Here is a 23,780-nt window from a genome sequence, read left to right as displayed (position 1 = left end):
AATGTATCTAAATGAACGAGCTGGAGAACCCAAGAAAGGTGAAGAGAAAGGAAGCCAAGATGCGGTGATATGAAAGCTAGAGAGGGCGCCGGACGTAACACAAAAATAGGACGCTCCTGGGCCGGAACGACAGTGCTGACTTCTGGACGTGCTCTTCCATTGGATTTTTCAGGCTATAGGAAAATAAACGCTCAGTTTCCTCATCAGAAACGGAGGGAATTGTACTTTGTACTTGAGGTCGCGGGTCCAGCGCGGTAACGTGGACACCCAGACTCCCCGCGCCCTTTCCGCGTCAGTCGCCTAGGAGACGAGCGCCACTTCCGGCGGAGCAGTCAATTTCCAGACGGCCTCGCCTTTTTCGTGGGCAGGCGCTGATTGGCCCGTTTGAAATGCGCAGGGCGGTAAGTTCACCTGGACTCGCGGCGGCACCGCCCGGCTTCACTGAGGGCAGCTCCGTAGCCACCGAGTTAGGTTGCCGCGCCGCTTCCTTGTGACCCGACATCCCTGCCAGGCTTCCCGGTGGAGTCTGGCGTCCGGCGTGCGCATCCCGGGAGCTCGGAGCTTGCTGCCATGAAGCCTGCGTGAGTACAGGGCGGAGGAGCTGGGCCGCGGTGCTGGGGCGGGCCCCTCGTCACGCCGCCGTTCGCCGCGTACGGTCTACCTCGGCCGGAGTCCACAAAGTGGGAGCCCCCTGACCCCCAAAGCCGGGCGTCTGCCGCCCTGCCTTGGCCTCCGCTGCCCGGAGAGGTCAGCGGGGGCGGGGAGGAGGTTAGTGCAACCACGCCGGTTCTGGTTAGCTGTGTTGCCAGCCCCCTGACTCGGGGCCGCCTCCGCTAACCCTTTCCTAAATTTCCTCCCGTCTCCTGGCCGCCCGCGTTCTCAGGCTGCGTTTTGCCGAGTTAGTGCGGGGTCTTGTAGCGCATGGGGTCGTGTTGAGCTCCGGGGTTGAGGTTGGTTAGGTGGTCTCGGGCCCTGGAGAGAGCCCTGGCAGCCTTGCGCGCTGCATGCTTTTCTTACCCCAGCGCCGTGGCCCGGAGGCCGCGACCATCCCGTGGTATAGACCGGTTACTTTGGTCTGTTCTTCGGCTGCGGACGTACTCGCCCACATTCCTCTTAATCCAGGACGTTTTCCGCGCAGAATTCCTTGACCGCTACTGGTCAAGAAATAATTTTTCAAGGCAGATGGCCGACTTTATCATTATTATCATTATCAGATTAGAAGCTACTAGTTTGCAAAAGGCAACTTGCCTTCTTAAGAAGGCAAAGTCAAAATCTTCTTTTTAAAAGACGAGTAAATTTAAATAAACCTACCATAGGATCTTGCACTTAAAACCATAATTTGCCTCCATAATTTCCCATTTGGGAAAATGTTAAGAAAATATTTTAATCTATAGTATGATAACAATTTCACTTTTAGTGTTAAATATTCATCCAGCCTATATATAGATAAATTAGGGACTGGGACGTGCTAGAAAAATGGTGAAATAAATCAAAATAACTTTTTCTATTGTTCCTATTGATAAAAATTTCAACTGAGGAAGGTTTTACAAATCTTTTTGGGAGGCATCCATTTAGCAACTAGAAAGATCTGGAGAGCTGTACAAAGTGGGAGACGTTTATAGGCAGAAAAGGGCAGGACCAAGCAAAAAGCAGATTGTCTGGGGTATGGGCACCTTCCTCTGATGGACCTCCAGGGTCTGTGAGGGGATTTACCTCTGAAGCGCTGACCTGAAATCCCCTGCTAACTGGCTGAGATAGATTCCTGAGAAAGACTAACACTCTAATTAGGTTAGGTATCAGTTCTTGGTTTGGTGATGTAGGCTTATAGCACAGGTGACTCCATTTGGGGCCTGCTATCTCTTTTACACTACTTAAAGGAGCAAGAAATTGCAGTTCAGGGACCACATTTTGTTTTGGGACAAAGGACAATAGGTTTTAAGAATTCAATGACTAGCTGTTCCTTGAAAGTAAGGGCATAAATCTGGATGAAAGAATGAATTCCTCCATCTGTTTTCATAATTCACTGAAGTCAATCACTTGTCAGTCTACCTCGGGCAGTGGCTCTCGGTGCGATGTGTGTGTCTTTCCTGGTAAGTGTGGTCGCTTACCTGTAGGTTTTTCAGACTTGTGGTGCCTCTGTAAAATAGCTGCTCAGGAAAAGGTCCAAGCTACTTTAAATATGAGTGGGTACATTTAGCACCAAAAATGTCTCCTAAACAAAATTTTAATTATTTTTGGATCATTTGTGCCATAAACTCTCTTCCACTAACACAATTTAGTCTTACTCATGTTAGTTGTTGAGGGTGTAGTGTTTTGGAACTAGCAAGGAGTAATTTTTAAACCATAGGAAGTTTGTCTCTGTATGAATTATAGGTGAGGTTTTAAATGTTAGTGTTTAACTGAAATGCTTTGTTGTTTATTTTTTTAAATCTGTGACCAGGAGGACTAAGACACCCAGGAAACCTGTAGTGAAAAAAGGATCCCAAACAAATCTTAAAGACCCAGTTGGGGTAAGGTCTCCCTGTGAACTCACGTGTGTGTGTTCTTCATTCCTTTTATGTCTCATGCATATACTTGGAGAGGATGGAGATGTACACGTGGAAATGTCAAAGAACATTCAGTTAAAAGAACTGTACTAAATTGCTTAAGGCTGGTTCTAGCTTTGAAATTTTGTTTCTGTGTAAGATTCATTAATCCAGCAAAATGAAGTTTCTGTCAGCTATGTACTTCCTATAACTAATTAGAATTTGAAAAGTTAAATAATGAAAAATATTCAACTATCCCAGAGAATTCTTCGTACTCTTTAAGATGGGAGAGAACTCTGCTCGGATGAGTGTCATCTCCTACCTTCAGGACTGTTACACGCTAACTGACAACACACTGCGTGAGGAAGGTCCCAAACCCCATGCTTTATGGGGCCAAGTTTAAGACTTTGGGATAGAACAGTTTAATTCAGTCTGAATTTTTATAATTGCATGTACTTCACTAGTTTCAGGCATGGGAACTTGCCCTTAAAATCAAATGGCAAACACAAGAAGGTTGGTTTCCTCTGGGACATTTTAAATCTCCCCTTCACTGGTACCAGAGTGTGTCTCTTGGTCCGAGTTGAGGGAACCAGAGGCACATAGTTCTTCCTCAGCCCTGTCACTGATTAAGAAAACCACATTTCAGATCTTGCATCTACTTACTTATTATGTATTAAGCTGGCAAATTTTAACATACAGTTCTAAACACTGCTAACAGATTTTCAAGTATTTCTCACTATGTGATTATGTTATTGATTTTCAGAGAGAGTTTTAAATTAGTAGCATGACTTCATTAAATTTGCGCCACTAATAGTGAAGAGACACTGTGGATTTTATGCTTTTTGTTATAAAAATATTTTAACTTTATGTGCATTTAAAGTCTTTTCTCATATCTAATGGCTGTTTGCATTTGACCATCTTGGGTAGCAGGTTTTGGTTTTCATAGCTCTAAGTTCATATTGATCTCTTAAATTAAGACACCAAATGTTCATTGAATGAATGAATAGGAAGCGTAAATGGAAAGTTGGTAAAAAGTCACCCTTTGTTCTTTAAGCACTTTTCTGTATTTTCAGGTATACTGCAGGGTGCGCCCACTGAGCTTTCCCGATCAAGAGTGTTGCATAGAAGTGATCAATAATACAACCGTTCAGCTTCATACTCCTGAAGGCTACAGACTCAACCGAAATGGAGACTATAAGGAGGTATTCCCTATTGAAACCAAGCTGTTTTTACTCGATACGTTCTTTCCTGAATGGCTTTTCCATTTTTTAAATTTAACAAAATTCATGTTCCCACTTTTTTGAAAGACATCTACTTCACTGTAACCACCATACACTTCCTGGGATATACAGACACACTTTTGATATACTGAAGTTAGAAGATTGCTTTTTAGATCATTTCTTATATGGGGTATTTATTGCTTCTTGGGGGATACGTTAGGGATAGTTTAATGTGGAATGGTGAGTGGTTGTGCTAGGAAGTTTTACATGTGTAAACACAAAATTTCATGGGTGGAGATTCAAATAACATTTAACAGACATTGTATACTTCTATCCATACCTCTTATGAGGTGTTTTTATTTTTAGTAAAATGTTGAGCAAAATGAGTTCAATTCAGTTCAACAAACATGTGCTAAGCTGGAGAGCGGAAGGAGATTTTTAAAAATAAGTGAGACACAGTCCTTGCCTTTACAGAGTTTACAGCTTAGTGCGGGGACACATGATAAACATGTAACCCTCAAACAGATGAGACAGAAAGATCAGTGTGCTAAAAGAGATGACTGGGAATGGGGATGAGAGGATCGATTCAGGCTATGGTTCTACTTTCAAGTGTCCACTCCTCTGTGCACATTACTCCAGCGAAATTGCTCCTCAAGAGCCCATCAGCGGCCTCTTCACTGCTAAATTCAATGGACACCTCTTTGTCCTCGTTACAATCTGTTTATCAGGAGCACCCTCCTTCCTGAGACACTCTCCTGACCCCCTACAACCTTCCATCTTGGGTCTCTCTGGGCCATTCTTTGCAGACGCTTCCTTTTCCAGCCCCAGTCCACCAGTCTGGCCTATACCCAGGGCTCTCTTGTCTATCTATACTTTTCTATGGCTTTAAATGTTGACTCTATGGTAGTACTGAAATTTTTACCTCTAGCTTAAACCTTTTCTGGCTATAAACTTGAACATCTATTGCATGGATATCACATAGGCATCTCAAATTTTACATGTCCAAGAGAACTCTTGATTTTTTCCTCTCTAAATCACTTCCTCCCTTCTCAATAAATGCTGCCACCTTCTGCTTAGTTGCTCAAGCTGGAAACCTTGTTCCTACCTTTCTCTGGTTCCCTTCATATCCTATTCATTGGTAGGCACTACCACTTCTACTCCAGTGTATATCTTGAACTTGTCCTTTGCCAAGTTTCTATCTCCACTGCCACCATCCTTGTGTGCAGCCTGTTATTAATCGTGGAGACCAGTGCTTCTTGAACTGGTTTGAGTGCTTCTCAAACAGCATTTTTTAAATGCATTGTGACTGATACGTTTATGCAGCTTTGCCACTTGGAACTAATCATGTCAGACAGCAGAGAACCTATCTATCTGTTTAGTAAGATAAACCTATTGATCACATTTTGGGAGCTTGCAGCCATACCAAATGGCTGCAAAAGTTTCTAAACATTTCTTCTCCGTTTCTGTAATTATCTTCTGCTAGAATGGAAACTAACAGTTCTCAGAGTGGCACCGGTTCACTGACCTTATCTGAACAGCGCTGACAAGAATGTACTGAAGCCTAACTGGACTGCCTGCTTCCACTCCAATCTTCTCTAATCCAGTTTTCTACAGAGTAGCCAGAGGGACCTTTAAAAGCATAAATCAGATCTCACCATTTCTGTGTTTAAAACTTCCAAGGAATAAAGTTTTTAAATAGGCATAATCCTGGTTAATCTGCCTCCTGTCAGTCTGGCCACCTCTTCTCTTAGCATTCCTCCAATCCTGGATTCCTCAGATAAGCCAACATCCTGCCTCAGCGCTGCTCTGTGGGCCTTGGTTTCCCCTTAGCTCTTATCATGAATAACTCCTCGCCCTGTTTCACTTTAAGTATTATCTCTTCTGAGAGTGTGTCCAGATGACCTCATCAGACTTCCCTGATTCCACTTAACACTCTATAGATACATCTACTTGTTTATCATCTCTTTCCCCTGGTATAAAGTAAGCCTCGAGGGATGTTATACTTTCTCCACCCTGTTTGCCAAACAATAAATATGGATTAAGCATGAATGAATGGTCCAGGAAGGCTTCATGGAGGAGTAGGCCTTTGAGAATATAAAACAGTTGAAAACTGACTTACTGAATTTTATTCATTGGAGTTGAATGTATGTGTGAATAGTACGAAAGCTTTGGTGGAGATTAACATTGAATAATGGAAAGACTGTTGGGCTGGAAACAGCTTTGATACTAATTAGCTCCATGGGCTTAGGGCAAGTTCCTCCTTTGGATCTCACTTTTCTTCACCTGGAAAGGAGGGGTTTGCCGTGAGGGTTTGGAGGTCATCTGATGAACCTGTCAGCGCCACCGGCATGTATTCTTCCTCCCTCCCTCCCTCCCCTTTTCTTTCGTTTCCTTCTTTCCTTCCTTCCTTCAATCCTTCCTCCTTTCCTGGAAAATAATTATTTCATTTAAAATAGCAGGACTTAAGGGTTTTCGTAACATTTTTACATGTGCAAGAAAACCCCACACTATGTTATGCCATTATGGGAAGTTTGTAAAAATGTTTTTTCTTCTCATGGACATGTGCGCTCTGTTTGCACCCTCAGTCTGGGTCAAACTACTCTGATAGTTCTTTTTACGAATTCTGGAGCTGTTTCACAGGAACGGAATAAAAACTTCCACAAGGTGAGGGTTAGCCTAGAAGAAGTAGGTATGTGATCTTTAATAAGTTATAAAATGAGCATAATAATTAATAGTACCCACAGCAGAGGTTGTAAGAATGAAATGATTCACTACCATGCCAAGGTAGTGCTTGGGACATGGTCTGTGCTAAGTGCCAGCTGCTGCTGTCATTGTAGTTGAGTACTGATCTATACACGTCTCCTTCCTGGGGACAAAACTGCTAATTATAAAAACACAAGGGTCATATTGATATCTTTGCAGGTTCAATTTAAGGTAAAGGGTGTAAAACATGAGAATGGGAGCCACTTGACAAAGGCTATAATCCATAGTAAATTCTAATGAGTACTAATGTACCAAATAACAGTACTGGCATCCATGAAGTAACAAATTCAGGAAACCTGCAGAAACAACTGTAGTATCTACAGTCCAATAAAACTGGAAAATAACGAAAACAGAAGTAATAGCACTTTGGTCTTGGACAATTAAGACATTTTAATTTACGTAATTTATATCCCAATCTCCAATCTGATTTTCCAAATAGAAATTTAGTAATATTTTTGGCGATATGCTTATACTTTATAATCATATTTTGAAAGATTTGATCATTGATGTGTTACTGCTTTTTAAAGGTCACGATTTATTTAAAATTTCTTTTATGTATGAACTCAGATGAGTTTATATTTATGGTTCATTGCCATTTAAAAAAAAAAAACATCAAATCACTTAGCTTTGTGCTGTTATGCCTTTTTTTAAGAGTTTATTTATTTATTTTCAAAGAGAGGGGGGAAGGAAGAGAGAAAGAGAGGGAGAAAAACATCAATGTGTGGTTGCCTCTCACATATCCCCAACCAGGGATCTGGCCTGCAACCCAAGCATGTGCCCTGACCAGGAATTGAACCAGCAACCCCTTTGTTCACAGGCCGGTATTCAGTCCACCAAGGCACACCAGCCAGGGCACTATGTTTAAACAACACCTTTATAAGAAAACACAGAAAGCAGTAAAATGAGGTGATCCATGAGAATTTTCACAAGTCTGTAGCTGAATCATAATACCTTTTGATCTTCCTTGTCATTTAATTAAAACAAATTCACCCTTAGTCTATGAAGGATTAGTGGGCTTAAGATTTTTCTACTTCTCTCCAGTAGTTATAACTGGAAATATTTAACATTTATAATTGGTATAATGAGGTAGGTTATGACTTCTTTAAGGGGTCCAAGTTTAAAGGCCATTAGTGCTTTTTCTTTGTGCATCTAGATATTAAATGTTCATAAAGAAACATTTGAATAAATTTAAACAGATGTATTTCTAGCCTAGATATATCCAGTTGTGTGCTTTTTAATTTTTTTTTCTTCTTCACAGATTCAGTATTCGTTTAAACGAGTGTTCGGTCCTCATACCACTCAGAAGGAGCTCTTTGATGTTGTGGCTAATCCCTTGGTAGATGACCTCATTCATGGCAAAAATGGTATGATTCTTTTTTTTTTTTCTCAATAATTTTATTTAGTTATTTTTCAAGTACAGTTTTTTGCCTACTTCTCCCATCCCACCCCCCTACCTGTGCTCCCCACCTCCCTCCCATTTCCACCCCTACCCCCTCCCATTTCCCCCCCCACCCCCCAGTTCTCATCCCTGTGTCCTTCATATCTGCTTCTCCAAATCCCTCCCCTTTTCCCCCCTTAAATTCCCTCCCCCTCTCCCCTCTGGTCACTGTCCCCCTGTTCTCTATTTCAGTGTCTTTGTTTTTATTCTGCTTGCTTGTTTGTTTTGTTGTTTAGCTTCCTGTTAAAGGTGAGATCATATGATATTTGTCTTTCAACCCCTGGCCTATTTCACTCAGCATAATGCTTTCCAGTTCCATCCATGCTGTTGCAAAGGGTAGGAGTTCCTTCTTTCTCTCTGCTGCATAGAATTCCATTGTGTATATGTAAAAAATGGTATGATTCTTGGAGTTTTGTTGGATTTTCCTTTTTTCCCTCTCTGATAAAACTTTTTGGTTCTTACATATTTGGCTTATGTTTGGCCTTGAATACAGATTTGTTAGGGTGTTGTTAAACCTTTACTGAGCTGGTTAATTTTAAGTGTTTTTTAATACAATGAATAAATGCTACAAGTGGAGGACTTTTAAGACATAACTAGTGTGGCTTGCTGTGTCATAGGTCTCCTTTTTACATACGGCGTGACAGGAAGTGGAAAAACTCACACCATGACTGGTTCTCTAGGGGCAGGAGGGCTACTTCCTCGTTGTTTGGACATGATCTTTAACAGTATAGGGTCATTTCAAGCTAAAAGATATGTAAGTAAAACTCTTCTATGTTGTAACTATTGCACTTGAGGACATAGGGACGAATATACCTGTGGATACAGTAGTATTAAGAGAACTAATTGGATACATTTTAAAACCTTAAATATGTTTAAATAAGTGCTTCTTGGTTCTCAAATATGTTTCTTATGTAATTAAGTCAAATTCTCAAAATCATGGTCTGACTTTTGCCCCTACTTTATTCAGGTTTTTAAATCAAATGATAGGAATAGCATGGATATACAGTGTGAAGTGGATGCCTTATTAGAGCGGCAGAGAAGAGAGGCCATGCCCAATCCAAAGACCCCTTCTGGCAAGTAAGTAATTGAGTTTGTAAGGGGAACCCTGTCCAATGGGTTTGTTGGGCACAGGGATTGGCGAGCACGGAGTGGAGAAGGTGGTCTGACAGTTGGCTTTAGTGAGCTCTAAGATGAGGAATGTTCTTAAGTAACTTTACATGCTCAGATATTCTCTTCAATTATCAGAGCACTGCCTTTGAATTACTAGGTAGTGAAGGTGCCACTCAGGGTGGGAGCGGCTGTAGAAGCCTGTGCTGTGTATCAGGGAGGATGTGGGCTTGTTGCTGGCTGACCGCATGTGAGTGAAGTTGCTTTGTGCATTTCTGCTGGTGAGGCAGGTCCCTTATATCTTTTAGTTTCCTCTTGTGATCATTTACTTTTGATAATAATTCACAGTGTAGAAGATCACTTTTTGGGTTTTTTCCCCCCTTTTCAGACGACAGATAGATCCAGAATTTGCAGATATGATAAATGTACAAGAATTTTGCAAAGCAGAAGAGGTCGATGAAGATAGTGTCTATGGTGTATTTGTCTCTTATATTGAAATATATAATAATTACATATATGATCTACTGGAAGAAGTGACGTTTGATCCCATAAAGCCTAAGTAAGTAGTAAAAAGAACCCTTTCTTAGCTGCTTAATCTTAAGGAAGTCACTTCACCTCAGTGAGCCTTAGTTTCCTCAGTTATAAATAGGGAGAATCCTTATTTTTATTTTCAGAATTGAATATAATTTGTGTATATCATGCGTATGGTCCTCAGTGAGTCATTTTATTATTAACTAGATATGCAGGTGTATTAGGGACCTGAGGAAGAAAGATTAGACATTATTTTTTGAAAACTCTTGTCTGTGAGCTATATTTTAAGAAGGACCTTAGTTGGATAAAGAAGTGTCCCTATAGATGTGCCCTGGGCCTACCTTTCAAGAACCTAACACTAAGTTTTGGGAGTTTGTAGCCGTTTTAACATCTGTCTTGGTGATCTCTAAAGAATGGAGCCGAAAGCTGTTGTCTGTACAGCTAAACCTCACAGACCCTTCCCTCACTGATTAATCTGAAGTGCCATCTGTATCGTCATTCTGCCAGTAAGACTACTCCCTAGATTTCCTTGAGTCTTGCCCTGCTTAGACAGAAGAGCAATTATCACCTGGCATCACAATCTGCTTTTGTGCCAGAGCTAACTGTGGAATCTCATGTCTCATACTAATATCTCGTTTCTGAGTTGATAGTTTTGTTCTTAAGCTAAATGCTTACCTTCAGGGCCCTCTTTATTAGGTAGGTTCTCTCAGGACATAAATAATTTGAAGACCTATGTCTTACGTATAACTTATATGTGTACATCTAGTCTGACATTGGAGAAAGAGTTGGATTCAAAAAACCATTAGACTGAGGACAGGTGTCGGTATATCCACTCTTACATTAAACAGTGTATAGACTGATTACTTTCCCATTTCCTTCAAAAATGTCAGTTCTGCATACCCTTGTCCTTTTGTGATGTCCTTCATTGCTACCAATCAGTTTCATGTCTGCACATGTGCCAGGTTTTTGTTTGGTTTGTTCTAAATGAGATTATTTTTTGAAGGACCCTACTAAGTTTTTAGTTGCACAAAAGGACTAACATATGTGACTTGTAAGCCTTGTAACCTTCCTGGTAAGTTCTTGAGTGAACTCACAAGATGTTTATTTGGCACTGAGTTCAGATTTAATGTTAGGGTGGTATGTAACCTGCTTTTTTGAGCTCATTAATGTTGACTGTTTTTTTAAAAAATACGATTAAGAAATAGCACATTGGAGGGTGTTAAGATCCGACTCATCATGAGTGTCACAAACTATGCACTGAACATGCTGCTGTGAGATGATGGCCACTGTAGAAACAGTACCTTGTAACCTATACCTTGTTCCTTCGGTAGGTGGAACAGCTGCAGCACGCCCATGAGGAACGCAGACTTTGTGTATGTGATTGTGTTGACTCTTTTCTTAAGGAGAAGGGTGCAGTCATGTTAGCGTTTGGTGTCTGTGGCATGTTTGCATGTAGGTAGTTTTTCATTGGCAGTGGGCTCTTTGCTACCTATAAGCCCTTCCGTGATCCCTGAAAAAGCTGCCATTTGTTGGATGGTGGTGTCTGGTAAGCGTTTCTATCCCCACTGTTCCTAAGACAAGGCCAAACAGGCAGCACCCTTTCCCATCCTTATCTGCCTATCCTGTAAGCCTAAAACTTGACCAGCCACTTGGGAAGGATTGCCATTCCTCGTATACACCAACTCTTTCTGATTTTGTGTTTTGCTGACCCTGAGGTCAGAACCAGTTCTCTTTGTCTTTTAAAAGTAGGAAAATGCCAGATTTCAATGCTAAACTTGTGCATGTGTTGTTGCTGTAACACTACTTGATGTCTCATTGTTTAGTAAGTGCTGTTTCATGTGCTTTGTTAGAACAAATTAGAGCAAAAATTTTAAAGCAAAATACATTCTTGTAACTAATGTTGACTATGTGTCCTTAAAGTTATGTTTAATATTTTTCTGGGTTCTTGCTTGGGCTCATTGTCATAACAATGGATGTCATGTTGCCTGGCATTTTAGTCCTAGTCTTAAACTGAGACAGTAATAACTTGTAATTTAGGAAACTTACATTTTTTCTTTCCCATAGACCTCCACAATCTAAAGTGCTTCGTGAAGATAAGAATCATAACATGTATGTTGCAGGATGTACAGAAGTGGAAGTGAAATCTATTGAGGAGGCTTTTGACGTTTTCTGGAGAGGTTAGCATTAAAATGAGAAAACTATAAAACAAGGAATATGTTTGACCAGCAGTACTTTTTGGTTTAGTAGAAAGCATGTATAATGAAATGGTCGAGTTCAGTATTGAGCAATGATTTTTTTTTCTGTTATTATAGGCCAGAAAAAAAGACGTATTGCTAACACACATTTGAATCGTGAATCCAGCCGTTCCCACAGTGTGTTCAACATTAAGTTAGTTCAAGCTCCACTGGATGCAACTGGAGACAATGTCTTACAGGTAAGTTGTAGTGTGTGGAGCTTTTATTTTGCTAATCAAACCCTGAGTTTTTGGAATTAAATCAGGGATGTTTCATTGCAACAAAGATTTCTTTAGAATACCAATTTTCAACCAGTGCAGTGCAAGAATTTTAAAACATGCAATAACTGACCAGTCAAGGGCACTGACTTCTTTTCCTTTAGACTGTCAGATAAAAAATGACAACAGCCAACACAACAATAGCCATCTGGTGTGAAAGAATCAAAATTATACCTTTTTTTGGTCAGATTGGCAAAAAAAAAAAAAATTTAGTGTGCCACAGAATTTTAGTAATTAGTTTGTGTGCCATGACAAGAAAAAGGCTGAAAATCACTGCTCTAGAGTTAATAATATATGTAAGTGATGGCTTTAGTTGTTCCATTACACATGTAGTTCTGGGAAACTGGCTACTGAATCTTAGAACCTGGATTTTTGCTGTGAAAGGGGTTTACAAATCTTCATAAATCTCTTTAATAGAGGAGGTAAAATAAGAAAAATGTAATTTATTGTTTTATCTCTGAAGGCTCATTTTGAATGTGCAAGTTCAGTTAACGGTTTCAAATGTCAGCAATGAACTTGCTGGGGCAGGTACAGTTTAGGAGATGGCCAATTCTAAACTGTTCTCTGGGCTGATAGGCCAGCAGTGCCCCCCCTCCCCCCACCTATTAAAGTATAATTCCATTCAAAATGAATTATGAAACTGGTATCATGAATGTTTCCAGATGGCAGGAGATGGTAAGGCATGGTACTAAAGACCTCCAGGTTTTGAACTCTGATACCTATTAATTTACTAGCTGTCTGACCTAACTAGTGAACTCCTTATGATGTTGAGAGGATTAAAGGCGGCGGCAGGTGGGAAGTTCTTAGTCCCGTGTTTCGCTTATAGTCAGCACTTGGTAAATGTTAGCTAGAAAATGCCTTAAGTCCCTTCCTCCTCAACCATCTCAGCAGCTGCTCTTAGTTGGGGGCCTTCCCACATCTAAGGCAGGAAGATGGTGGCCACAGAGAGGACAAAAAGGTCGCTGGAGTTGATCAGCTGTAGGCAGCAGCCTGCCCTGAGGAAATGGAAACAGTGCTGTGCCATGTTGGCCTTGGCTGGTGTCGTCACTAAGGGTGTGCACACTGGCCTCATCCATCCAGGTGATGCCAATACCATTAGCAGCATATAGAACAGACTGGTGATAAGTAATTCATGCAAAGAGCTTGGTTTAAAAATAGAGAGGAAAGAAGGGGAAAAGAAAATGCTTATAAATCAAGCTTCCATATACACTTAATTTTCTTTGAATCACATTTAACATTACAATATTAGTTATATACTTCTTGACTTTCATTTCTCATAAAAATTATTAGCATACTATGAAATTATTAGATTGTAAAGTTATTAAGTATTTGGTTATAGAACATTTTAGAGTAGCCTTGTCCTAGACTCACTATTTAGCAGATATTTTTGGAGCTCCTGCTGAGTGCTAGGCACTGTGCAAGGTGCTGGGGATAAAGTCATTGAAAGACAGGGTCTCTGCCCTCAGTGGAACTTCCAGCAAAATGCAGAGAAGACAGACAGTGGGCGAGTAATCATTAATATTTTGAGTATATTTATCATATGCTTTTAGCAAACTTTTCACCCAAAATTTGTATCCTTTTCCTTCTACCAGTACATTTTGTATTGTGCAACTATTATATCCATAATACAATAACTTGTTAATTTGAATATATTTAAAGAACACTGTAAACTAGTTATTACTCATGTTATATTATTGGCATTATGATCTTCCCTTCAGGAAAAAGAGCAGATCACTATAAGCCAGTTGTCCCTGGTAGATCTTGCTGGAAGTGAAAGAACTAACCGGACAAAAGCAGAGGGGAACAGATTACGTGAAGCTGGTGAGTAAAGCTCACTGCTTATCTATTGCTACAACTTTTAAAAGCTTGCAATGCTAGTTTATCGTCTGCTTACCGATAGAAGGTTTAAGCATAATTGTCTTCAGTTTCATAATTTACAGTCTGAGTTTAGTGGTTAGTGCTATTCCTTTAGTTATGCTGGCTTGGTATCTATTACAATACACTGATTTCTTCAAGAGCAGGGAAAAGTAAAATAAGTAAAAATTGTATTCATATTGAAAGGATCTATTTTTATCTATTGCTGGTATTGTCAGTACTGGGTCTTTAAAAATGAAATCATTTAACAGCTACTCCAGCATTCAAATTTGTAAAAATTGGCTTCTGGAGGTAGGAAAAAATCTTTGAACACAAAACCCGATAGAAAGATCTGTAATTTGTTTTTTTATTTAATCTTTAATTTTGTGTGGCTGTTCAAGTTATGTTTTATGTTAATAACATTTATGGAGTACCTACTGTGTGCCAGGAATTAAGATATAAAGGATGGAGCCCTACCCTAGAGAGCCCAGCCCAGTACAAGAGGTAGGCAGATAGATAATGAGACTGTTCCAGTGGATGACGGAAGTGAGCACTAGGTACTACGGGAGTACAGAGTAGAACTGCCTCATCCAACATGAGGAGGGGTGGGGGTGGGGGATTGGAGGAAGAATTCATGGAGGTGACACTTAAATGGAGTAGTGAGCTCCAGGAAGAAGGGTGGGGTTAAAGGCATCGTCCCTGGCAGCCACTGTAAACAAACCAGTCCTGAGAGAATGTGGCAGGGTCAAGGCAGCTGAAATGGAAGGTGTGGGTGGTAAACTGTGATGAATAGGCAGGAGAGCAAGGTCATGAAGGCCCTTGTCTATCATTAAAATATCTGAATTTTATCTTGCGGGAATAATGATGGCTACCAATGATTAAGGGACTATTGTGTTTCATAGTTTATACTATACATGGCCTTGATTTCTCTTTTTCTTTTTTTTTTTTTAATTGGGAAATTAAAGCATATACTTTTTTTTTAATTTATTTTTTTAATTGATTATGCTGTTACAGTTGTTCTATTCCCCCCCTTCTTTCCCCTCCACCCTGCCCCCCCCTCCATTACCCCCTTTTAGTTTATGTCCATGTGTCTCAAGTCCTTTAGGTTCTATATTTCCCATGCTATTCTTGCCCCCCCATCTATTTTCTATCTACTGTCTATGCTACTTATTTTCTGTACCTTCTCCCCCCATCTCCTCCTCCCCCCACTCCCCTGTTGCTAACCCTCCTTGAGATCTTCATTTCTATGTTTCCACTCCTGATCTAGCTGTCCTTTTAGTTTGCTTTCGTTTTAGGTGTGGTTGTTAATAACTGTGAGCTTGTTGTTCTTTCACTGTTCATGCTTCTTTAACTTCTTTTTCTTAGATAAGTCCCTTTAACATTTCATATAATAAGGGCTTGGTGATGATGAACTCCTTGAATTTGATCTTATCTGAGAAGCACCTTATCTGTCCTTCCATTCTAAATGAAAGTTTTGCTGGATAGAGCAATCTTGGTTGTAGGTCTTTAGATTTCATGACTTGGAATATTTCTTTCCAGCCCCTTCTTGCCTGTAAGGTCTCTTTTGAGAAATCTGCTGACAGTCTGATGGGGACTCCTTTGTAGGTGATTGTCCCCTTAGCTCTTGCTGCTTCTAGGATTCTCTCCTTCGTTTTAATTTTGGCTAATGTAATTATGATGTGCCTTGGTGTGTTTCTTCTTGAGTCCAACTTTTTTGGTACTCTCTGAGCTTCTTGGATTTCTTGGAAGTCTATTTCCTTTGCCAGATTGGGGAAATTTTCTTTTATTATTTGTTCAAATAAGTTTTCCACTGGTAGCTGTGCCTTTCCCCCTTGTGGTACCCCTATAATTCGGATATTGGAGCGTTTAAAGATGTCCTGGAGGTTCCTAAGACTCTCCTCATTTCTTTGAATTCTTGCTCCTTGACTCTTTTCTGTTTGGCCATTATTTGCTTTCTTCTGGTCCACTCCATTGATTTGAGTCCCAGTTTCCTTTTCATCGCTATGGGTTTCCTGTGGAATTCCATTCATTTCTATTAGTTTAGCCTTCATATGTTTCTCTAATTTGTGGCTATAATCAACCAGATCTGTGAGGATCCTGATGACCAGTGTTTTAAACTGCGTCTGAGAGTTTTGCTATTTCTTCGTCGCTTAGATTTATCTCTGGGGCTTTGAGGTCTTCCTGCGACATTTTTGGTCTGTTCTGGCCCTTTAAGCGGGAGAAGCGGCGCCTTGGACTCCCAGGTCGCTGGGTTGTGACGCTGTATGTGGAGGCGTGGTCAGAGCGGGGAAATGGCGGCGCCCTTAGCCGCCGCCGCCGGTCCAACCGCCCACTCCCTCGCCTGTCTGCTCGCGAGCAGATAGGCGACCGCAGTCAACAAGCAGCACCGCCTCCCCACTGTCTCCTCTGCAGTCGCTCACCTGGTGGGTTGCTCGGCGCTCACTAGGTCCAATCCTGCGTTTGGAACCCGCGCGCGTCTGGATTCTCGCGTCTGGATTCCGCGCCTGGGTCCGTCCGACTGGAGTCCTCCTGTGCTACCCCTCAGGAGATGCCGGTTTCGCCCCTTACAGGTCGGGCTGAAGAATTTGTTGTTAACGGACTTCCGAAAAGTTCAATTTTCCGTGTTCTGGTTGTGTTTTCTGATGCTAATATTTAGTTGTCCCTAAACTTGGTTGTGTGAGAAGGCACGGCACATCCACCTATACCTCCATCTTGGCGGAAGTCTGATTTCTCTTTTTCATTGATTTTTTTTTTTTAGAGAAAGATACACATCAATTTGTTGTTCCACTTATTTATGCATTTATTGGTTGATCTTGTACCTGCTCTGACCAGGAATTGAACCCACAACCTTAGTGTTATCAGGACGACACTTTAACCAATTAAGCTATCTGACCAAGGGCATGGGCTTGATTTCTTGATTCTGGCTTTTCAGAATTGTATCATACCCATTTTTCAGATGAGGAAATGTATTAGAAGTCATTTTCCCAAGGTTGAACTCTCAAAACTTGTGTCTCTCTACAATTACACAGCCTCCCCATGAAGTCATAAAGTCAGTGAAGGATTGGTCTTTTGGAAAGATCTTTTTCCCAGTATAGAGAATTAACTTACCAGGGGCAAGTCTAGAGATGAAAAATAGTTAGGAGCCTTTTACTAGTATGAATAGGAGGCAAAACTGAGAGCTAGTTAGGAAGTAGGTCCACCTGGGTGTGGAGAGTAAGGAGGAGGAGGAAGATACTGACTGAGGAGAGGCAGTGTGAGGTGCAGGTATGGGCAGTCACTGGATTTTGTATTGGGGATGCTCAGATTTTTCAAGTGGCAGTGCCTAGTAATTGAATGCCAAGGTACATGGATTTGGAAGGGAGAGATTTGACTTGATTGAGGTTTATAAGTTTAAGTTTTGCCGAAAGAGAAATGATAGAGGCAATGGGGGAGGTAAGGTTGTTCAGGAAGAACAGATAGGAACAAGCTGAGGGAAGAGCCTTGAACCAAGTCCTTGTGATTAATTTAGAGCACCTGGGAAGGAGCGAGACAGTACTTAACTGCTCCGGCCCGCAGAGCAGTCAACTGGAGCTCGACCACCTACCTAGAACAAATGGGTTGGGGGGACAAGAGGCGCAAAGAATGGCAGCAAGACAAAAGATTCTGATCAAGCTGCAAACTTTATTTTTCCGAACTGGGTATATATATAGGGGAGGAGGGAGAGGAAGGAGATTAGGTTGCTTGCTATTGGCTAGCTTGAGACAAAGAAGGGCCCGCTTATTGGTTACTTGGGTGTAACTTGTACTTGTGGACGCCTCATGTGCCTGTAGCCGATTGGCTTGTGGAGCGCATGCACATGTGCTAGCCGGAGGTTGTTTTGAAAGTCCTTGTTGATTACAGGTTCCTGTAATCAACGCAATGTTTTTAGCTAAAAGCCAGGTGCTCGAGACCTGGGGCAAGGTTCCCAACACTTAACAGGATTATGAAATAACTAAAAAGTACAGACACACATGTTGTATATGTGTATACAGTAGCCCCCCCCACCTTATCTGTCATTTGTTCTCCATGGTTTCAGTTACCTGCAGTCAACTGTAGTCTGAAAATATTAAATGGAAAAATTTTAGAAATACTTCGTAACTTATAACTTTGCACCACTCTGAGTGGCAAGAAATCTTGCACTGTCCCGCCTGTGACCTGTCCACGTTGTATATGCTGTCCACCCGTTAGTCACTTAGTGGCCACCTCAGTTATAAGATCGACTGTCCTGGTATCATGGTGCTTTGTTCAAGAATTCCTTAATTTACTTACCAATGCTACATTCGCATAATTTTTATTACAGTACATTTCCTTAGTTATTAGTTATTATTAATTTCTTACTGTGCATAGTTTATAAATTAAGCTTTACCATAGATATGTATGTGCAAGACAAAAGTATATGTATGTGCAGGGTTTGGCACTGTCCATGGTATCAGACATCCCCTGGGGACCTTGGAACATACCCCTCCTGGATGAGGGGTATGAGAAGATAGGGAATCTGGAATTCACATCCCAAGAGGAAGGATTCACCTTGACGGAGAAAGTGGTGTGGTTGGATTGGGAAGGAAGTAGAAACCTGCAGGTTCTGGTGGTTAGGGTGGGGAAACAGAAAGGACCATCACTGTTAATGAGGACAGGTGTGACAGGGTAGGGATGAGACCTGGAAGAAGATTGGGGCATGTGATGGCCTCGAGGTCCCAGAGATGGTGCAGTTCCGGGTGAGGTGCTCCAGGCTTTGGCCGTGTGTGCAGCTGCACTGGAAAGGAAACAAAGGTTTGCAGGAACAGAGGTCGGGGCCTGTGACAGCACCTTAGAGTGACCCTTCTCGTGAATGCCGAAATGACCCAGGAGCTGGCAGGTAGGAGGAACATCTGAGGGCAGCAGCGAGGAATTAGGAAAATGTTGCCGGCCACCTTCTAGTCACCATCCTTATATAATGTCAGGCTTAGGAAAATGCTTGTTTTTGTTTTTGCTTTAAGAAAAGCAACTTTTACTGAGAAAGACCCCAGGGCTACAGGGGGAAGCATTACCCTTATGGGAAAATAAAGGTGAGGTTGCAGGGCCTTGTGCCATGGTGCAGGGAGAAAAGCCTGTGGACCATTCCCAGAATGTATTTGAGTGTATGACACAAAATACATGGGATTATAAAGGAAACCAGTTAGATTGAGATATATTTTTAAAGTATTCCTATAACATTTGACATACAGTAATTTATGTGCTGCTTTACTAATGCTTTAAACAGAAACCCACCCTCAGACCTAATAACTACATAATTTCAAAGTAGCAATGAACATAAATATCTTGAGATTAGCAATAAACTGCTATAGTGCTATAAAAACAAAGATGCCATTTAGTTCCCATCCAAGTATGCAGACTCGCTGGAGCGAACCCATGGACATGGACACCTGGCCTCTAGGGAGAGTGTTCAGTGGAACGTTCTGTGAGAGGTTTGAGGGGTTAGGGAACTCCATGAACAAAGATGGGTTCCTGAGAGCACAGTGGAAGAAGAAAGGACATTAGGAATTGGGGTCAAGGAAGATAAATTATCAGTCATGGATATTATGGGGGTACAGGTGAGCCATACGTCTTGAGAGGTGGTCAAGGATGAAAGCATGGTAGAGTTAGTCAACCCCAATCAAAGTTCCAAAATGAACACATTCTTATGTACTTTTGGGGTCTATGCAGGTGAGATCTCCTGCATTACTGGATGCTTGATTAATCTGTCCAAACAAGAGTGGTGACAAGTAACAAGTATACCACCTAAGAAATACTTGTCACTTTAGATGGAGAGGGGATCAGCGTTAGCTGGATCCTTAGACACTGCCTGCTAAAAACCGGAGTCTCGCTGGGTGCGAGAGAGATGTCAGTGTTGATGGAGCCAACTTGTGTCCTGAAATGATCATGCTTCAGAGATAATATTTTATATGAGGATATTAAACACCTACATCTAATACACTCTTTCACAGAATTTAAGATTTGGAAGAAACTTAATGGGTCATGAAGTGTAATGTTGCATTTAGTGGAGAGTCCTTTTGACAGCATCCCTGAAGGATGGTATTTAACCTCTCCTGACACAATGCTATTCAAGTACTTCAGAAATACTGCCAGACCCTGCATGGACAGCTCTTTAACCCGAGGCACTAAAATCTGTTATTTCCCTTTAATAGTTTGGTACAGCAGGGATTTTATAGACACAGACCATACTCTACCTACTTGTGTTTTCAAATGTCTTCTATGTATATTTTTCTGTCAGGCAACATTAACCAGTCACTAATGACACTAAGAACTTGTATGGAAGTCCTGAGAGAGAACCAAATGTATGGAACTAACAAGGTACGCAACAGTCTCCCATTTGTGTAGTTTTATTTGTCTGCTTTTTTTTGCCTTAGGTATTTATTTGGATTTCAATGTTTTCTAGATGGTTCCATATCGAGATTCAAAATTAACCCATTTGTTCAAGAACTACTTTGATGGGGAAGGAAAAGTACGCATGATTGTGTGTGTGAATCCAAAGGCTGAAGATTATGAAGAAAGCTTGGTAATTTTAATGTATTTATTCTGTACAGTCTCCGAGTTTCTGCAGAGAACACAACTACATTGGTATGAAGAATGACATTTTGAATACTTCAAAAATTGGTGCAGCACCATCCATTACAGAAACTAGCCATTTAATATTGTTTCATTTAGTAATTTCTGAAGAATTGGATATATTTATTTGTAAAAACACACACACAGAACAACTCTATTTGTTTTGTATCTTAGCAAGTCATGAGATTTGCAGAAGTGACCCAAGAAGTTGAAGTAGCAAGACCAGCAGACAAGGCAATATGTGGGTTAACACCTGGACGGCGATACAGGAACCACGCGCGGGCAGGCCCAGTCGGAGATGGTACGGTTTGGGATCGGACCGTTTACCCACTGAGTAGTCCGTGTCTCTGTTCAATCTGTTTCACATAGGAGAACTGTTTACATCCCCTCCCCTCAAGAACCAAGTGCAGAAAGAAATCTGAACCAATGTATAAATGATATTTCTTTCGTTACATATAACTCATTTTCTTAACTTTTCCCCTTTTTTCACAGCTAATTTTTAAAAACATTTTATTTATTTTTAGAGAGGGGGAGGGAGGGAAGAAAAAAGGGAGAAAAACATCCATTTGTTGCCTCTCATACGTGCCCTGACCAGGGACCAGACCTGCAACCCAGGCATGTGCCTTGACAGGGCCTTACGCTTTGTGGAATGACACCCAACCTACTGAGCCACACCAGCCAGGGCACAGCTAATTTTTAGAGAAATTTAATCATGACAGCCCATGAAAGCACATGGTTAATTGGACTGGGGCTCTAATCACAGTGTTAAACTTGTTTAAATAAGTTCTTTCTCTCCTAAGTAACTTTTTATAATTTTTTATAATTCAATACAGAACTGCTGGTTACAGAAGTGGTTTTACAGAGTTTTCCACCTTTGCCATCCTGTGAAATTTTGGACATCAATGACGAGCAAACTCTCCCCAGGCTTATTGAAGCATTAGAGAAGCGCCATCTGCTACGACAAACAATGATTGATGAGTTTAACAAACAATGTAAGGACATTTTAACTCCGGGAATTTGCAGCAAACCTGAGTTCTGTGGTGGGATGGACCCTTAAGGAAGGGTTATTTTGTCTCTGCTCTTTGTAAGTGCCGAGGCATTGTCTCATGAGTCTGACAGGAACTTTTCCACAGCTCTTTTTTCTTAAATTAACGGCGATGCACACAAAGGAATCATAGCTACTTTGTCGTTCCTACTAGTTAATTATTTGCAGGGCACTTCGTATATTATATCTTAATAACAGTACTTTTCAGCAAGTTATTCAATCCTCTATTTCTTAGTTTCCCGGTCTGCAAAATGGGTGGTAAAACTGTAATTGTTCCTGCTTCCAAGAATAATGTTTTGAGATAATGTACAAGAATGGGGTAGAAGGGTGAACAGCCCAGTACATAGTTAGTGCTTAGTGAATGTATCCACTGTGTTGAGCATCAGCATCAATTCATTGTAGTCTTCACAAGAAAAGGCGTGAAATAAATGGTATTTAAATTCCCATTTTGAAATGAGGAAATGTGCTTGAAAAAATAACTTGCCCACGTCACATACCTACAGAGTGGTACACTAGGGATTCAGCTGGGATCTAAGTGTTCCTGAATTGACTCTACTGTTACTTTTGTTTTTGCATTTGTTCTGAAGCAAATTATTTACCCTAAGTGCTGGGAAGAGAATGCCATAGTACAAAAGGAAAGACTATAGTATTGGCTAATACAAGCTTATCGCATTGACTCTTTGGAATTGGGGTGAACAAAAACCTGCATGCTTTTGTTTCAGCTGTTACTTTTAAAGCTATGTTGCAAGAATTTGACAGTGGTGCTTTAAATAAAGAAAATTACATTCAAGGAAAACTAAATGAAAAAGAAAAGGTGATCTCAGGACAGAAATTGGAAATAGAACGACTGGAGAAAAAAAACAAGACTTTAGAATATAAGGTTGGTTTTAGCATTATTCACTACTGTCCTCTGACTTAGCCCTTGTGCTGTCCTGGCCTGTAAACACCACTTACTGAGAGTTGTCACTTAGTTATTTACTAATCTTCATCCCACCCCCAAAAGGGGGAAATGTGAGTGAAAGGGGAGATTGTACTCTTCAATTTTATAAGTTAGATATTAGCAGTTGAAAAGTTCTCATTTCTAGGAACGAAGGTAGCAATTCAGATGAAATTTTAGAGGAAAATGTTTTTTCCATGATTTTTTTCTAAGATTTTATTTTTAGAGAGGGGAGGGGCGGGAGAAACATCCATTGGTTGCATCTTGCATGCCCCCCAACTGAAGACCTGGCCCACAACCCAGGCATATGCCCTGACTGGGAATCAAACCAGCAACCTTTTGGTTTGCAGGTCGGCACTCAGTCCACTGAGCCACACCAGCCAGGGCTCTCCATTTTTCCCCCCCCCACAACTATTTGCATAAAGAGGTTATTTTACAGCTACATGAAATATTTACATGCCATATATTAAACATAATGGTCTGCCTTCCAGATTGAAATATTAGAGAAAACAACTACTATCTTTGAAGAAGATAAGCGTAGTCTGCAACATGAACTTGAAGCCCAGAATCAGAAACTTCAGCGACAGTTTTCTGACAAACGCAGACTAGAGGCCAGGTTACAAGACATGGTGACAGAAACAACAATGAAGTGGGAGAAAGAATGCGTAAGTGTCATTCCTGTAGTGCTTATCGCAAAGACAGGTGACTTATTTCAAACTGTACTGTTTTGAATGATTGTACCTGGGTTCTGGTTGTTGTGACAATAGTTGCCAGTTTAGTTTATTTCTTTCTCTGCCCTTGGAATTCATTAGCAGAATGAAGTATATATCAGGAAGAAGTGGAGAACTGTCATTCTTAGGAAATAGTGTCTCAGTAATCTGGTGTACTTGTTTGGTGTAATTGAATTAGAATGTATATTGCCATTGACAATGTCTAGGAGCGTCGAGTGGCAGCTAAACAACTGGAGATGCAAAATAAACTCTGGGTGAAAGATGAAAAATTGAAACAACTGAAAGCTATTGTTACTGAACCCAAAACGGAAAAGCCAGAGAGACCCTCTCGGGAGCGCGATCGAGAGAAAGCTACTCAGAGATCCGTTTCTCCATCGCCAGTGCCTGTGAGTTGTGTGTAGTTGTGCAGTAACTTAGACCTTAATAAAATCTCAGATTAGGTTATTATTTCTATGATGATAAATTTTTTTTGTTTTCTTACCATATTACGTACATTTCTCAAACTTCTATTTAA

At 40.9% G+C, this 23,780-nt stretch overlaps 1 protein-coding gene across 7 annotated transcripts in view; it reads left to right on the top strand.

Moving 5' to 3' along the window:
• Positions 1–394: 394 nt before the first annotated feature.
• KIF23 (kinesin family member 23) overlaps positions 395–23,780 on the top strand; it is a 30,875-nt gene continuing 7,489 nt past the window's right edge. For 4 of the 7 annotated variants that reach the window (XM_053670147.1, XM_053670146.1, XM_053670145.1 and 1 more), the window contains exons 1-18: positions 395–581; positions 2,441–2,510; positions 3,599–3,727; positions 7,767–7,872; positions 8,564–8,700; positions 8,914–9,023; positions 9,442–9,612; positions 10,916–10,957; positions 11,649–11,761; positions 11,897–12,018; positions 13,815–13,917; positions 20,219–20,298; positions 20,384–20,503; positions 20,728–20,854; positions 21,387–21,545; positions 22,321–22,478; positions 23,027–23,200; positions 23,473–23,652. In XM_053670147.1, the coding sequence (XP_053526122.1) occupies positions 571–581; positions 2,441–2,510; positions 3,599–3,727; positions 7,767–7,872; positions 8,564–8,700; positions 8,914–9,023; positions 9,442–9,612; positions 10,916–10,957; positions 11,649–11,761; positions 11,897–12,018; positions 13,815–13,917; positions 20,219–20,298; positions 20,384–20,503; positions 20,728–20,854; positions 21,387–21,545; positions 22,321–22,478; positions 23,027–23,200; positions 23,473–23,652 (2,112 nt within the window). In that variant the 5' untranslated portion in view covers positions 395–570. The remainder of the gene's footprint in view (positions 582–2,440; positions 2,511–3,598; positions 3,728–7,766; positions 7,873–8,563; positions 8,701–8,913; positions 9,024–9,441; positions 9,613–10,915; positions 10,958–11,648; positions 11,762–11,896; positions 12,019–13,814; positions 13,918–20,218; positions 20,299–20,383; positions 20,504–20,727; positions 20,855–21,386; positions 21,546–22,320; positions 22,479–23,026; positions 23,201–23,472; positions 23,653–23,780) is intronic. The other 3 variants (XM_037155729.2, XM_037155728.2, XM_053670144.1) reach the window with 2 other exon arrangements.

The sequence above is a fragment of the Artibeus jamaicensis genome, unplaced genomic scaffold (assembly GCF_021234435.1).
Source record: "Artibeus jamaicensis isolate MK-2021 breed Jamaican fruit bat unplaced genomic scaffold, CSHL_Jam_final contig_548, whole genome shotgun sequence".
Taxonomy (NCBI): domain Eukaryota; kingdom Metazoa; phylum Chordata; class Mammalia; order Chiroptera; family Phyllostomidae; genus Artibeus; species Artibeus jamaicensis.
The sequence above is the reverse complement of the archived record's forward strand: the minus strand, read 5'-3'. Positions and strand labels throughout refer to the sequence as shown.